This window comes from Vulpes vulpes, chromosome 13, assembly GCF_048418805.1.
Source record: "Vulpes vulpes isolate BD-2025 chromosome 13, VulVul3, whole genome shotgun sequence".
In the NCBI taxonomy this organism is placed as follows: Eukaryota; Metazoa; Chordata; class Mammalia; order Carnivora; family Canidae; genus Vulpes; species Vulpes vulpes.
This window is the reverse complement of record NC_132792.1, coordinates 134,045,264-134,063,020: the sequence shown is the minus strand read 5'-3', so window position 1 is coordinate 134,063,020 and position 17,757 is coordinate 134,045,264. Positions and strand designations below refer to the sequence as shown.

At 40.9% G+C, this 17,757-nt stretch overlaps 1 protein-coding gene across 1 annotated transcript; it reads right to left on the bottom strand.

Moving 5' to 3' along the window:
* Positions 1–6,246: 6,246 nt before the first annotated feature.
* FASLG (Fas ligand) lies at positions 6,247–17,087 on the bottom strand. Its single transcript, XM_026001074.2, has 4 exons — positions 16,533–17,087; positions 15,883–15,928; positions 11,137–11,193; positions 6,247–9,859 (listed from the first exon to the last, which is right to left on the bottom strand). The coding sequence occupies exons 1-4, from the start codon at positions 16,893–16,895 to the stop codon at positions 9,465–9,467; spliced, it is 861 nt and encodes a 286-aa protein (XP_025856859.2). The 5' UTR covers positions 16,896–17,087; the 3' UTR covers positions 6,247–9,464.
* Positions 17,088–17,757: the final 670 nt, after the last annotated feature.

The window sequence follows — 17,757 nt, the reverse complement described above, 5'->3', positions numbered from 1 at the left end:
GCTAATGTGCGTGATAATCCCACACAACAATGTGTTGTTTTATCCAAAATAACATGAACAGGCTGTCCTCTCTGCCTGGAACCTCCTTAGCTTAATCTTTGTATCCCTGGCTCTGCTACTTGACATATGTATAAAGTAATATCTATGCCCAAAGTGGAGCTCAAACTCACAAGCCTGAGAACAAGAGTTACATGCTCTTCTGACTGTGGCTCTTGTCATTTTTAAATGACACGCCCTCAGAGAAGCCTCCCCTTTGATGTAGTTAGCTAGTCTCTCTTTATCTTAATGCCCTATTTTAATTCTCTATCTAGCATTTATCATTATCTGAGAATTTATTTGCTTTTTAAAAAAAATTTTCTACACTACCACCATCATTCCTGCCCTTAAGATGTAAAATTAAAGGAGCAAGGAAGGACACCTGGGTAGCTCAGCAACTGAGCTTCTGCCTTGGGCTCAGGTTGTGATACTGGGGTCCTGGGATGGAATCCCGCAAAAGGGTCCCTGTAGGGTGCCTGTTTCTCCCTCTGCTTATGTCTCTGCCTCTCTGTATCTCTCATGAATGAGTAAATAAAATCTTTTTAAAAAATAAAGAAACAAGGAACTTATCTGTCTTGTTCACCACTGTATCCCCTAAGCAAAGCTTGGCACCCAGTCGGTGCTTAATGAATATTTCAAGCCCGGTCTTGAATCCTATCTCTGCTACCCTATGACCTCGGGAATGTTACTTAATCTCTCTAAGCCTAAATCAGTTTTTTTTTTCACTTACAAAATGGTGTTAGTAACGCTTGAGTTATGTAGTTGTGAGGTTTAGTAAACATAAAAGTAAGATGCTTTGCATAATCCCTACAAAAAATGAGTCAATAAATTACAACTATTCTTGCTATTTATCTACCTCACGCCTTGGCTTAGGGAAAGAGTAAGTCCTGTAATAAATGTCCCGTTATTTTTAAATAAGAATTTGGTATTCTTACCCATTTTGTAAGCTATAAAATACAACAATGTGGGCTTGGCTGTAGAGCAGAAAAAAAATACCACAAATTCACCTTCCTTTCAAAAGTGGATCCAGTTACCTAGCCGCCTCTCTCTGCCAATTGCACTCCTACTCCCTTTCCAGAGCAGAGAATTCTTTTCACATTCTTTAGGAAAGTTGGAAAGAGACAATTAGCTATCCTAGTCAACACCATTGAGTAACCCAAGAACAGAATGCTAAAGTTTCCTGTATTGCAATCTTCTCTTTGCCACCCTCCCAAACCTTTGCAGGAGCCTCTAGACTTTCTTAGAAGCCAGAACATAACCCACCCAAATGATGCAAAAGAGGATGCTGAGGTTTGAGATGTCTTCTCTCGCAGCTCACACCTTAAAGTTCTGTTTAACACTTTTGTATCTTTCTCATCACTTAGAGAAAGCTGTTTTTTCTTCTCAATGAAGACATGAGGTGAGGAGAATAGAACACATTTCATGTTACTGGAACCTCCAGCTTCTTCAATCTACAATCTTTAATCTCTGCTATGAAAGTCTAGAATCTGAGTTCATTTATTTAAGACCAGAGACATTTTTAGCTTCCTGAATCTTCCACCTGCCTTCTCTTCCAATCAGGAACAAATTCTAGGACCTTCCCTTCCAGAAAATGTGCACCAAGTTCCCTTCTACAGACTGGAAGTGGTGCACGTGTGGTGTTAGGGTGGTGTGTGTGAGAAAACTAAGACCTAAACCATATGAAACTAAAAGGTCGTTGCCCAGAGAAGCATTGAGACTCTAAGAGACACCCTTCCAACTCTCCAGTCTCCTTTGCAAAGATGCGCATCTTGTATATGGTGCCTTACATGGGTGGACACTTTCAGAGTTCGATAGTATCAAGGCTGTCTCTTACTAACTCACATTGTCTTTGAAGTGGTTTACCCACAGAAAGCCAGGGCTGTGACATGAGAACCAAGAAGTTCTATCCCTTCTGTGATGAGTAGCTGGAGGAGGGGGATTCCCTCAACAGCTCACATCTCCTGAGACAACCCTGGGTTAAGCTAAAGGTTTTAGCTATGCATAAGGACAGCAAAGAGTATATTCTATCTTCCCAGTCAAATGTTTAACCAACACCCTATTTAATTATCTTCATGATTTAAAATATAGCACCAAAATGGCATCACCTTAGGCTATGAATATAATGAGCACGGAAAATATTCAATATATTCAGTTAACGTTTATAGAGAAGCTGATGCATGCCAACCGCTTTTGTGTATATTATATCAGATGTTAAAAAAAAAAAAAACAAAAGCAAAAGCCATGTGAAAAAAGGCTATGAAAATGTAAGATGTTGGGGGTATCTGAGTGGCTCAGTGGTTGAGAGTCTACCTTTGACTCAGGTGGTTAGCTGGGGTCCTGGGATCGTGTCTCGCGTCAGGCTCCCCATGAGGAGCCTGCTTCTCCCTCTGCCTGTGTCTCTTCCTTTTTCTCTGTCTCTCTCATGAACAAATAAATAAAATCTTTTTTAAAAAGTAAGATATTATTCTTTTACTTTTATGTCTCAGAATACTTGCCTACCTGTTGTTCCTAATTAGTGTTTTCACATTTGATGGGATTCATACATAATATGGTTGGATTACAGATTGTCAATTTTGTAGAAACCAAATGGCAAGTAAGAACTTTTTTTTTTACAGTGACTTTATCAGGAAAGTTGCTGAGGTACATAACTCCACTGACTTACCTTCCGAAGTGCCATTCCTGACAAAGTGGTTTCATTCTATTTAGCATTAGCAATATTCCTACAAAACCATAAGACTCTAAATCAGTGTCCTCATTTTATAGAGGACAACAGAATCTGAAGATATTCCCTATCACTTACTCAAGGTCACACACATAGCTAGTTGAGTAGCAGAGGTTAGACTCAAATCCAGGCCCTCTGACCGCTAGTTCATTCTTTTTTCCTTCTCACTTTGTTAAAACTAGGATGAGCAATAGGAGCAATTCAGATAAACACAATTAAACACAGTAGAGACTCCCAAACCTGGGAGGCCCAGTGGTTGAATATCTGCCTTTGCCTGGGGTCCTGGGATCAAGTCCCACATCGGGCTCTCCTCGAGGAGCCTGTTTCTCCCTCTGCCTATGTCGCTACCTCTCTCTGTGTGTTTCTCATGATTAAATAAATAAAATCTTAAAAAAACACACACACACAGTAGAGAGATGAAATGAAAGAAGAGAATCTGTGACTGTCAACTATGAAACTCTATGACCTCTATAGGGTTATGATATCAAATATGTATACATATTATATCATATTATGTAGAATGTGGGTATTAACCAAACTGAGACTTAAACTAAAATGCAAAGAGATAAGGAGGCAATGAAAATGAAGGGGTGAGGCTCACATTGAATGCCATCATATAAGGTGCAGCACTGAGAAATCTCTGCATGCAGAAAGGACATAAGATGCACGTGGAAAGGACATAAGATGCACAGTTGGATGACTGGGGTTTAGTCTCAGCTCCACCCTTTCTTAGCCATGTCACCTTAAGCAAGACTCATAACTTTTCAGTGTCTCAGTTGTTTTTGTGTATAAAACGAAGACAACAATCTACCTTCTGAGGTTGTCGTGAAAACTAAACAAGATAAGGTATATGAGAAAGCTTTACAATCTATAAAATACTGTATGAATATTAAGCAGAAAAGAACTATATCCAATCTGTGGAAGGTGCAATGCAGAAGATTCCAAATCTGAGAAAGAACGCCCTAAAATGTAAATGTAATACAGTCCAGAGCAGATATGGGCTCCCTCACAGTTCACTAAGCCCCTCTCCCAGAGGTTTTCAAATTAAGGATGTGTTGGAAATGTGTTCCACCTTTTGTACATGTGGCAATGAAAATTTCTGCCTCAAAAGAGATGTTGCTTTGTATTCTTTCTAAGACGTGTTACAATGTGGACTGCCCAAGAGAATGAGGGTGCTCCCTAAAACTTTCAGGAAACTGGAGGGAAGACCTGACTGTCCACAGAATATGACATTGGGTCCACGGTATTTAATTAAGAAGCAGAAGAAAAGATGACCCCATAGTGCCAAAGGAGCTTCCAAGTAGAATAGGAGGGATGCCTGCATTGTGCTTCTCTCTGAAGATGTACAGTTAGAACTGTGGAGAAATGTCTCCTAATAAGGATGAAGCTCGGGCAATAGTGAGAAAGTCATCACTGAGATGATACTTTCCTCCCTTCTGGGTGAACTGTAAGAATATACTGAAGATATTCTGTATATAAGTGGGTATAGCAGAATACCCACTTAGCTGTCTATATTTTCAAGGTGAGTTGGCTTTTAGGTGAGCCTCAAAAGTTTCTGCCTACCATCAATAATTATAATAAGGTTGATTTCTAAGTCTGAGGACTCTAAGGAATGGAGTTCTGATTCCACTTTCCCAGGGCCACCTCTTCTGCCTCTTGATGGTCAAAAACCCTGGGAAAGGGAGAAAAAAAAAAAAGAAAGAAAAGAAAATACAAATTTTTCAGAAAGTAAAAATTTATCTCTACTAATACCAGAACTTAAGCAGACTCCCTTTGAAAAAAATAATTTAACATATGGCTGGCTTACTTTTTAGATAAGGCCCAGGGAATGTCTGTGGCTTAACCCTAAGACAATCTTACAGTCTGGCTCAGAGGAGTTGGGCTTTTCTCTACAGTTCCCATCTTCCAATGATCTGTTGGTTCAAATGAACCACACTCATAATGATGGTCCCCAGTAGAGCTCATTTCCTATTCAGCTGTGGTAAGTCAAAACCTACTTCAGAGAAGACAAGGTCACCACCCTGGGGGTGCTAATGAAAAACATGGTTTTTGTGTGTTTTTGGTTGCTTGAAAAGTAAGAAAACCTCAACCTCCTGAAACAGAAGTAATCCTCTTCTTCCTCTTCTTTTTTTTTTCTTTTTGGTAAGTGTTCTATGTTGGGTTTAGCATTTCAAAAGTTAACAATGGCAGGAGGGAGACAGAACATAAAGACTCCTAACTCTGGGAAACGAACTAGGGGTGGTGGAAGGGGAAGAGGGCGGGGGGTGGGGGGGAATGGGTGACGGGCACTGAGGGGGACACTTGACGGGATGAGCACTGGGTGTTTTTCTGTATGTTGGTAAATTGAACACCAATAAAAATTAATTTATTAAAAAATTAAAAAAAAAAAACAATGGCAGGGGTATCCCTGGGTGGCGCAGCGGTTTGGCCCCTGCCTTTGGCCCAGGGTGCGATCCTGGAGACCTGGGATCAAATCCCACATTGGGCTCCCAGTGCATGGAGCCTGCTTCTCCCTCTGCCTGTGTCTCTGCCTCTCTCTCTCTCTCTCTCTCTCTCTCTGACTATCATTAAAAAAAAAAAAAAAGTTAACAACGGCAGATCCCATTTTTTATGAGCTCATCAAAGAGTTTTGATTCTTTGGCATTCTTTATGTACTGAGGTAAAGAAAACTAACTCAAGGTTCCTGAGGGAACTGTTAACATCTCTTTCCTGGAACAAGTAAATAGTGCATAGTAAGTTATAGCTCTATCTTCAGAAAATCCCAAAGGCATCCTAGTAGAGCTCAGATTTAGAGGGATAAAAGTGTCAGTAATACCACTACTAGTTGATTGCATTATGTCATCTTGGGATGGCCCAGTGCCATTCCTACTCTCCCTTTGCCCTGGTGCCATTATCTAGAAGTGTCCATTGACCAAAAAAAAAAAAAAAAAAAAAGCCCGGAAAATCTCCTATTACCCTTAGTGTACTTGATGGCTGGAGCCAAGAGAGGAGAAAAAGGATGAGGAGGATTTCATTGTGAGGGCTTCCAAAAGAAAGGTGAATACTTCCCTAACTTTCTCGATGAGGTACCTGGCCAGGAAATAGATGATTCAACAGAATAATTTTAAGGAGAGCAAGTGACATACTCCAGCCTGAACCTTTGATTTCTTTCATTAATTTATTCAACATATATTTATTGTCTTCTAAGTGGCAAGTGCAACTCTAGTTACCCAGCAGTTTCCCTCAACAGTATCCTGAATAACTCTTGGTAATGCCAGACATCAAATAGATTTATCTTATTTTCCAGTGATAAGAATCAGGATGCACTATTTTTTCCATCTGTAGCCTGAAATTCCTATTAGATAATCTACTCAAAGCTGGATAAACAGTCACATACATTCATTCTAGTGTAGGCAACACTACAACTAGTAGTGAATATATTTGCTACACTGAGAAATATACACACACATACCCCACACTGAGAAACATTTGTTTTAATAATAAGGTTACTCAGTCAACAGATATTTATTGAACTCTTAATAGATGCCAAGCACTGGGTTTGGTAACAAGGTTTCAGTGGTAAACAATCCAGAAAAGTTCTTGTTTGGTGAACTTTTATTGTAGTGAAAAAACAGATACTTTTTTAAGTGATCAAATAAATAATATAACTGCAAGTTATGCTAAAGAGAAATAAAATAATGAGAAAAAGAAGAGGCTCTAAGAATGATCTGAGGAAATAACATTTAAATTAAGGCCTGAAAGATAAGAAGCCAGACATGTGAGGAACCTAAAGAAGACCATTCCTGGCTAAAGAAATGGAACCCATGTGTATGGAGACAGCCTTCTGTGTTTGTCTCTACCAGGAAAATGAGAAATGCAGCCATCACTGGAGAAGAGGAATGGTAAAGAAAGGTTTGGGATTTTTTTTGGTTTGGGCTGGGTTGTCTTTTTTTTGAAAAAATATACTTGAACATATGAACATGCTGATGGAAATCATTTCATAGACAGCAATGGTTTGAGGATCCAGAAGAGAGAAGAGAAATTTTAAAGAGGCAAAGTAGGGGAATAGAAATGGATCTAGTGCACAAATGAAAAGATGGTCCTCTTCCTCCACTATAAGGAAAAAAGAAGATGTAGGTGATCATGCAGATGTAGGCGGATCATGCAAATGTAGGTAGATTTGTGTTCTGGTGGTGTAAGTGTGGTTCCATGGTGAGAGGAGGGGATATGTTGGGCTTGTAAGAGGAAAAGCTATGATGTAATTGTCTCAAATAGTGGAAAAACATGGTTGGCAGGGAACTGAAAAAAAAGTGGTAGGCAGTATTGAATGCCCATTTGAGATCTGTGATCACTAATGGAAGGCAGTGTTTCTCAAGTAGGGCTGACTTTTGTCTTCCCATCCCCAGTCTGGAGAAATTTGGCAGTGTCTAGAGATATTCTTGGTTTTCCCACATGCAGGAGGGGACAATGATACTAGTATCTAGTGGATAGAAGGCAGAGATACTGCTAAACATACGACAGTGCACAGGATAGCTCCCACAACAAAGAATTATCTAGTTCAGAATGTTAATAGAAGGAAGAATGGAAACTCAGATGTAAATTGATGTCATACATATAGAACATCTCTGGAAAGCTGCATAAGGAGACAATGATACTCTCTGTGGGCAGAAATTGGGCCATGGGACAGAGTAAAAAGAGGACTTACTTTCATCCTATATATTTATATGCCTTTTAAAATATGTACTATGTACATGTATTAGTTATTCAAATCAATCAAAAGATAGAAATAATTCAGTGATAAAGAGTAACTGATTTATGTAGATGATAGACAAAAATAAACCGAAACTAGTCTGTCTTTTTGGGTAATTTTCTCTACCAACATCCAGCTTTTAGGATGCCAGCTTAAAGAGAATGGGATTTTTGCAAGGGGAACGTACTGAAGAAAGAATATTCTAGAATTGAGAAATTTCCCAAGATACTGATTGTAATGACAGAGAGCAGAATCTAAGAGAGAGTTGTGAAGATAAAGAAGGAGTTGATGGATATGTAAGGAAATGATAGAGTTTATTAGAGGTCTCAATGTGGTAAAAATATACACATTTTAGGAGAGAAAATATTGAAGCAATTGAGCTGGAATAATAGGAGATAATGTGAAAATAAGATGTATGAAATTAAATTGTAAAGCAAATACCGTAATTTTTAAAAAGGCAAAGTCTAGGGGGAGGCCATGGTAGTGAGTGGTTGAAAAAAATAGGAAAAGGTCATTGTCAATAAAGGACAGGAGAATGTAAGAAACCAGGTGTTTGGGTGGATCCCTCAGGTCAGTGGCTGGAGCATATAGTGCCTCTCCTAGAGTGGTTTATTAAAATGATAGCTGCCATTTTTTAGATAGATGCCATGTACCAGATACTTTATGTACATATCAGTCATTTTTGTGCAAGAGAGGTTAAGTAACTCGCCCAGTGATTGCATTTGGAAAGCAGAAGAACAAAGATCCAAGTTAAGGTTTTGTCAGTCCAAAGTCTGTGCCCTTTCCACTATGCTATGGCTCTGTTCCCAGGAAAATATGGGGTAAATTGTCACTAAATCTGTTCAAAGTTGGGTGAGCTTAACATTGGCAAATTTATAGGTAGTGAAAACTCTGGATAATGGAAAAAGACTTGGGAGAGGGGTATCTGGCAACGATAGATTTGCTTCATAGTTCTCACACCAGTGAGTTCTTAACATGGCCTTAAGTCAAAATGAGTAATGAAGCCATGGAGGAAAGAATTAATAAGGAAAAGAAGTCCAAATTTTAGTGATTTCCAAAAGGTACATTCATAATATTGATCTGTATTCTAAAATATAATTTTTATTACATGTATTCTTTTTATTAAAATACACAAAATGCGTATAAATACTGATTATAGGAAAACAGCATCAACACCTGACAATCAAAGAGTCTTGAGGACTATTTTGAGGACAGCTGAGTTGGTTGCCAAGAAGTATTCAAAAATCTACCACTAAATGCAACCCATGATTTCCTAACATATCCTTCACAATCTCCACATTATCTCTTCTTACATAACTCTTCTAGTCAAATGCATGTGATTCACACACACACACACACACACACACACACACACACACACACCAAAATTGCACTGGAAATATACATGCTGTGTGCGGAATGGGATAACCTCACAAAAGATTCCCTTTGCTTCTGTGTTAGCATCACCTGGTGGCTCAGGCTATGCGTTTAGAAGTAAAGGTGCTGCCAATGGGACACTGGCCTTCTGGTTTCTCTAGCTTATCACACAAGCCTACTCCTCTTTTTCCATCCCTTATACACTCATGTCACATCCATATATCAAAAATCCTCCCCTGAGGTAGATAGTAGACCCACCCCAAGAGGTGAGTTAACAGGTGTCCTTTTCAATGTGTCAAAATGCTTTCGGACACTTAAAATGAGTGTAGAACACGCTAGTAGCTACTTCTTCCTGCCTCTGCATCTTCATATGGTAGCCCAGAGTCTCATGTTCTTCAGTCATGTTCCTCTTCCTGTCTGGTTCATGGACCTTAGGTGAGCTGAGGAACTGTAAACCTGCTGAACCCTATGGTCTTAAGATACTCCTGGATCATGTCTTCTCACTTGACCTCAAGTGGGCTTAAGAAGACTCTCATTCAAGACCACGTTCTCAGTGCTTGTAACAAGGAACCATATGGAGAGAATCCCAAAGTGCTTTTCTTAGAGCTTATATAAGCCAAAAAATGTCTTAGATTCTTCAAAACTGACCAGAGATAGTTCGGATACATTGACATACAAATGGTCAGCACTGGTGAGATTGAATACTGCCCCCAAGTAGCTGCTACGAGCCCACATCTGGCCCGTAGTGCAGTAGTTCATGATCTTCCCCTCCATCAGCATCAGGTCCTGGGGATATTTAGAGTTCCTCATATAGACCTTGTGGTTCAGGGGCTTGTTGTTGCAGGACTGACCCCTGAAGTACACTTTGGAATACACAAAGTACAACCCAGTATCATTGATCACAAGGCCACCCTTCTTATACTTCACCCCAGAGACAAGGGCAATTCCATATGTGTCTTCCCATTCCAGAGGGATGGATCTTGAGTTGGGCTTGCCTGAAATCAAATCAGAGAGGAGCTTTCAGCCAGGAATGCTCATGCACCCAACAAATGAAGCTTCCAAAGCAAAACTGTGGGCCTTTCCTTGAGCAAATAACCAAAGTGACATAACCCACATAGAACTGGCCAACAGGTCAGACTCAATCCATCACTGAATTCCTGCAACACCTCTATCAAATTGTTTGCCTTGATTTTATCATCTACAAAACTGGGATAATAATATAGATGCTAATCAATTACAGTGAGACATTACTGAGATTATTTTTAACTCTCTGGAAAAAAGAGTCTATAATCTTCAGAACTAACAACAAAACTTCCAGGTTTCGAGGTCCTTCCATGAGGAAAAAAGCCAAACCTAAGGGAATCTGAAATTCTAAAGTTGGGAAGAATCCTTAGGGATCATTAGCTCCTCATTTATACTACATTTATACTATACTCATTTATACTAAGGAGACTTCAGTTCCCCCACTTTGGGCTAAAATCCCCTTTCTTTTATGTCCCTACAGCAATATATTCATACCTTAAGCAGAGAACACACTCCAGTACTGAAATTATCACTTATGTATCTGTATTTCCCTATTAGATTTTACGTTTCTTGAAAGCAGGGACCATGTATGATTAATCTACATGTCCCCAAGGCGTGGCACACAACACATGTTCAATAAATATCTGGTGATCCAAACTGGATCATTCTACAGCCTCTACTTTAATAATTCTAGAGACAGTGACATACCCCTTCCTGTGACGTATCCACCTTTCAAATATTAATGGACTGTACCCTGGTAATGCCCACACTACATTGCTATCAAATCACTTCACTCCGCTACGTGACCACATGCAGGAAGTCCACCAATGCTGGGACAGGGTCCTTTTTCTCACTCCTATTTCTACTCTTGCACAAAGCAGAGTGAAGCTCTTCCAGAACACCAGAAAAGCCCTGACTAAAATAATTCATCACTCCCTATCTTCCCAGATCTCACCTCGTGAACCCATGCCCCAAATCCCCTAAGCATCTTTGGAGTGATTGAAAAGAGCAAGCTCCTCATTGGCAGGAATCATGTTATAATTAGCTCCATTTTGCCAATTTAGAACATGGCCTAGACTAGTAGGGGCTCAATATGAGTATGAGGCTGACTTGACTAGAAAGATGGGACTATTCTTCGGTGTCAAATGCTGTCCCTGGAAAGTAACAACTCCCTCAGAGCACAGTACCCAACCAGCTATTCTTTCTGTCAAAGGCTTTCCCAAGCCCCATGTACCTTCCAGATACAGACCTGTTAAATGGGCCACTTTCCTCAGCTCCCTTTTTTCAGAAGGTGGATTGGGTTGACCTGTATCATAGAGAGATGAAAGATAAATGTGAAAATGAGATGCCAACTATTCTTTTGTTGGGACTCCAAACAGGTCATTTAAATAAAAGTTATTTTTTAAAAAACATAAATGACAATAGTCTAACATACACTAATCATTCAAGTCCAAACTATAGAACTCACAGAAACCTATATTTCAGAAACGAAGAGGTAAAAAATAAACCAAATAGAGATAGACATATGCAAAAACTGTGTTATAATAAACCAATAAGAAGTTTGATTTATAAAGAGCTATCATATCAGTTACTGTATTTGAACTTGCCACAACCCTTTGAAGTGGAGATGTTTGTCCCACCTTATAGACAGTTAAATGAGCTTAGAAGTTGAGTGATTTTTCCAAGAAGACCCAGCAACCAAATGTCAGTGTAGGACAGACTCTCAGGTCTTCTGGCTCTAAATTAGGGTTTTTTTCTCTACTCCAGTTCTGCTGCCTTTAGGACTCGGCAGGGCAGAGGCCAAAGAAGACTATGATTTAAGCTCCTGGCCACTAGCTCTTTCCCTCCGTGGTATTCGACAGTCTGCCCAAATTAACCATTCTCAGATATCAAATGCCTTGAATAGCCCCTCACTGAATCTATAATTGTGTAACAGTTTCCCTAGACATCATCTCTGTCTATTTGTCCAGCTTTATCTCCTGAGCTTGCTCACATTGACCAAGGCTGCACAACACGAGTTCTTTTTTTTCTTTCTTTTCTTTTTTGTAAAGGTTTTATTTATTTACTTGAGAGAGACAGAGATAGCAACAGAGCATGAGTGGGGAGGAGAGAGAGAAACAGACTCCCCACTGAGACATGGGGCCTAATGCCAGGATCCTGGGACCATGACCTGAGCCAAAGGCAGACACTTAACTTACTGAGCCACCCAGGCGCCCCCACAACACGAGTTCTGATGTAACCTGAACACACCCAGCTTCCAGCCCCTGTGCCTTTGCTCAGCCTATTCATCTGCCCAGAATGCCCTGCACACACGTTTGTGGCAAATTCCTATCAACCCTATAAATAAAACCTGCAATACCTCTTTCTTGGAGAAACCCTCACAGGCCTTTTTAATCGGGTATGATTTTTCTCTCCTTTGAAACCTAGAATCACTTTGTCTTCACCTCTCTTCTTGGTTCTGACTCCCCATTTCTGTGGTAACTGTATAACTTGTCTTATCCCCCCCGCAAATAAATGGCAGGTTTCCTACTCTATGTTTAACCCACCAGAGTACTCCAGCCTCAGTGTCTAACACAGGGCATGTGACCAGTAAATGTTTACTGAGTTAAAATGGAGGAGTTAAAACAAACAATAGTTCACAAAGTAGACATTATTTCTCTGACTTCAAATATCTTAACCAAACAGAGCTACCACTTAGCTAATGAATTCAGCAAAGACATTCGAGAAAGATTCATAGAAAGGCCTTCATCCACATCAAGCTCCTTGCGATTAGCCTGTAAAGCTCACCCGTGGCGTGAGAACGCCCTATTCGGCTGAGAACATAACCTGAGCAATCATGACCTCTCTAGCCCCACAAGACCACCCACCATGAATGAGGTGTTAGCGAACAGGAAAGGCAAAACTGAGTCTCCTCTACATTCCTATACCACAAACCATCTGTGCAACTAGTTTGGCATTCAGCCATGTACTGACAGGAAATGGAACAGAGAACCACAGCTTGCGTATCTATATCCCTCGCAGAGCCTTGCACGGTGTTATTCTCATAGAGGGTTATTCAGTAGAAATACCTGCTAGGCAAGAGCAGAAAGAAACTGGAACTAGATCCTACACTTCGGTGGTGAATGTTTCCTGCCCCCAGGGTCTTTGCACATGTCATTCTCACTGCTGGAATGTTTTTTCCCTACCCTCCCACCCCACCCCACCCCCACACAGGCAGGCACACACATGACACCTCTTTAGAGGGGACTTTCCAGACCACTCTATTTTACGTTGCACTTAGTACAATTTGAAATTGTTGTCTGCTTGCTTGCTTTTGTTTACCCTTTCCTGCCTGCTAAAAGCTCTGTAACAGCAGGACCCTTGTCTCTCCTCCCTGGTTCTCAGTCATCACCAACACCCAGTATCCAGCCTGGCACATAAGAAGAACTCCAAGAATATTTGTGAATGAATAAAAGACTTAATGAGTTAACTGTGAAAAAAAAAGGAAAATGAAAAAGGAGCCAATAAGTATGTTTAAATAATCTATAATAGCATATCCCAAAGAAAATTGCTGTTAATATGTTGAAGTATAAATCCTTCTAGTTCTTTACTAAAAATATAAAATTATACACATGCACTTACATAGGGAATTTAAGTCAAGCATACTGTTTTATAACTTGTCTTTTTATCTCACAATATAGAATGCACAAACTTCATGGCCTTAAATGTAACTACATGGATTGCAGCTGCTACATACAATGCCATCCAAATATACCATGATGTATTTAATCTCCTGGTAAGGGGTTTAAGTTTCTTCTGACTTGTTTATTATAAATATCCTTATAAGGAAATGATGAACATCCTTATCTATTAGTTTTGGGGTATATCTCTGATTATTTTATTAAGATAAATTCTTAGTGAGGAGATTGCATGGTAAATTAACAGTGAAACCTTTCGTGGGTACATTTTTCCAATTGCTCTTCAGAAAAGGTATAGCAATTTGCATGTTCCCTGGCTGTCAAGGAATATTGAAGCAAAATTTTTCCCTCATATTTTTGCCAGTCTGCTTTTTTTTTTTTTATCTGTGCTAACGGGATGAATGAAAATGGATAGCCCCTTGTTTTAATTTGCATCTCTTCTGTTAATAAAGTTGCTAATTTAATTTCTAGGGGGTAATGCACCCAGTCTCCGGTCCATCTGGGTTGATCTAAAGAAGGTACTTGCTTACTGGAATAGGTAGATTTGACTCATCTGTTCACTTGACTATCATCACTAAAATGATCCCAGAGAGTGGGTGAAAGATGAGTAATTAGGAACCTGTTTCACCAGCCACATTCCACTGATTTTCGAGGCCCTTTCATTTTAGAAATCCTCCAAAAGTTTTATTTTTCTAACAAATATTTCTACTGTGCTTGAATATATCTGGACTCTCCAACATTGAGGGACTTGGACCTAGAACTAGAGACAGAGCATCCAAGGAATGAATCCTTCAGAGCTTACATTCTGGAGCAGTAGGGTGACTTGGGTCAGCTACAATAGGCAGTAAGAGAAATTGGAACAGGCTTCCCTCATTGGATGGCCAGTGCTGCCTTTTATTTTCTTCCCAATTTCTAGGAACAAGATATATCTATTGTCTTTGTAGAGGTTTCTTGCTTTTCATCTTTATTTCTCATTCCATGGCCATCAAGGACAGATGGAAGTTTCCCTATTTCATAGGGCACCAGTCTATATACTGGAAAGCCCTGTAGGCGACAAAGCACCAGGAGCCTTTGTTCATTCTGGCCCTAGTTCCACACCAGTGGTTTGGGGGCATATCCCCTAATCTGTCTGGAGTTCTGTTTCTCTTCTGAAAAGTGAGATTTGCTCCAAGCTCCCTTCCAACTCTTACCAAATCCAAAGTTCGGTGATCTTAGTTTAATGAACCAGAGCATCCTAACTACCTGTCCACAGTTTGCAAACTATGTCCTGAAACTTCACACAAGGTTAGTGTCCAATTTTTCATCTTCTTTCTTGTCCTGAACCTCATACAAAGAACTTTCTTTTATTATTGAAGGTAGCTCATGATTGCCTTTGGTGGGGAAGCTGGACTAGCCTTTGAGAAATGGCCAGTGTCTTCCCCCAAGACTTCCAGGGAGTGCAAAAGAATAACTTTAATGTGGATAATTAATTGCATACTTTTAAAAAGCCTAAATGGGACACCTGGGTGGCTCAGTCAGTCAAGCATCCGATTCTTGATTTTGGCTTCAAGTCATGATCAAGTCATGAGATCAAGCCCTGAATTGGGCTCTGCACTGGGCGTGGAGCCTGCTTAAGATTCTCTCTCCCAGGTCACCTGGGTGACTCGTTGATTAATGTTTACCTTTGGCTCAGGTCATGATCCCAGGGTACTGGGATCCAGCCCCAAATCGGGCTCCCTGCTCAAGGGGGGGCCTGCTTGTCCCTCTCCCTTTGCTCTCTCTCTCTTTCTCTCTTCCTTGTACTCTCTGAAATAAATAAAATCTTTAAAAAAAAAAAATCTCTCTCCCCCTCTCTCTTGACCCTTCTCTGCTAAGTAAATAAATAATTATATCCTAGAAAAAAAAATTTGAATAAAGTTTGACTCTTGAGTAATCTCTTAAAGAGTTTAAAGAGGAGATGACTTTTCCCAGAAACATCTGTCTCTGTCTCCTCCTCCCCCATCTCCCTGGGAGTTACAGCCACTGCTCTTTCATGGAAGCCAGGAAGCCTGAGGAATGGGACAAGCCTGTTGCAACTGTATGTCTCTTTCCAAAGTTGAAAGGAAATTATTTCAAATTGTATTCAGCACTCAGTTATACTGATTTTGAATGATTAAATTCGCTTCATATTTTAGAGTGGCTCAAGAAGCCAAAATGACCAGAGATTCAGAATTAGCCAAAATTCCTTTTGTAGTATACATGTGTCCAAGAATGGGATGGAGTTTGACATGTGCAACCAACATGGTTGAGCAATGAGGACTATCTTTAGAAACTCAATGTACATGCATAAAAGGACTCACCTATTTGCTTCTCCAAAGATGGTGCTACATGCCTTTCGCTGGTAGACTAGCAAAAGAGAGAGAAAAAAAAAGATGTATAATGATTATGAAGTTCTTTAAGCTTAAAAATGCAGAATTGTCAAATAAAGTGAATAAACCTGAGGAGGGAATCTCAATACCTCAGAACCTTTCCTAACTCAGACCTTGGCCATGCAATTGTGTCTCACCATGCCTCAGTTTTAGGATTTGGAACAGTTATAATATTTTAAAGTATTTGCAAGGAAAGTTACTTTGGTCATTTAAACAAATTCACTTCTAAGCAAGACTCCAAGTTCCTCTTTGTTTTTTCTTGAATCACTAACCCCTAGGTAAGAGTTCAGCAGGCTGCCTTGCCAACTGAGAAAGGAAGAAATGTAACTGCCAGTCCTATTTTAGCCCTGATCCTCTACAAGATAGCAAATATTCCTTTCATTCACTTGAGCTTCTATTTTTCTGATGGTTGACTAAAACAACTAGAATGAACCATTTCTAAGACAGGAGAAAAAGGACTAAAAAATACTTGGCAAGTGAGACCACGGTCCCTCTGGACCTCAGCATCCCTCCAGCCTCCATTGCAGCAGAGCTGTCTACACCCGTGTCTCCAGGGTACAACGATCCACACTCTAGCTTACCTCTCGGAGTTCAGCCAGCTCCTTCTGTAGATGGAAGAGCTGAAACATCCCCAGCCCCAATCCGACCAGGGCCACCAGAACCATGAAAAACATCACAAGGAGACACAGGCCTGTGTTGTGGTCCCTCCTCATCTTCAGAGGTGGCAGTGGCAGTGGAGGCAGCGGTGGTGGTGGTGGTGGTGGTGGTGGTGGTGGTGGTGGTGGTGGTAGTGTCGGCGGTGGTGGCGGTGGCCTCCTTTGCCCAGGCCTCCCTGGCGCAGAGGATGGACATGGGAGGACTGACCCTGGAGAGACCCAAGGAGAGTTGGCACTGCTGTCCACCCAGTAGATTTGGGGGTAGGGGTAATTCAAGGGCTGCTGCATGGCAGCCAGTCACTCGGACGAGCCCCCAGCAAAGGTGTCAAGGCTGGGACTGCTGTTTCTGACTGCTTGAGAGAAGAAAAGCCCGGCTATCTCTTTATAGAGTTTCCATAGCCAAGGGAAACACTTCTCTTTCGTTCTCTCTTTCCTTCTCTCTTTCTGCTTCTCAAAGAGACACCCACTCACTTTGCATCTGAAGCTGAGAAGCCTCAAGACAAGACACCCAGAGCAAACCCCGGGAAGTTTCCGCCCACAATTTTCTGATGAAAGCCTGTAGGGCCCCAGTTGCCGCTGCCTGCTACCTGAACCGCTGGTGGGATTGCCTTAACTTTTCTCAGGCCCTGCAAGAAAAGATGGCCTTTGTCCACTGGCCAGCTCCAGGGAGAGGGGCCAGCAGGGTGCATCCAGACCCCAAGAGGTGAGACCATGGAGTCAGAGCCACAAGAGTCGCTTCCACATCTTATATTTTGCATGAGGGGATCGATCCCTGGCTGCCATCCTTTCCCCACACCCAAACACTATTTACCCCAACACTGTAAAGCACTATCAAAACCTGCCCCATCCCTCCTCTAGAGATTCAATCAGACGTTGCAAACCAGTGGCTGATATGCCTTATGGAACCCATAGACCCGTCTTGTTTGTACCTCACTATGTTTTTTCTCTTCTAAATTTGGGATAGCCCACATTAAAAAATACAAATGTTTTTTATTATGTTTTGAAACATTAGAATAGTGGATACCCTGGAGGTCAGCCAAACCCAGTCAGCTGGAGCTGGGCAGCCCCTGACCTCATGGAGCAAGCATTGGTGCCCCTGGTTGGCTGGCAGACCCACCCTATCCCCATCCCTCCCCCATTCTCCTTCCCA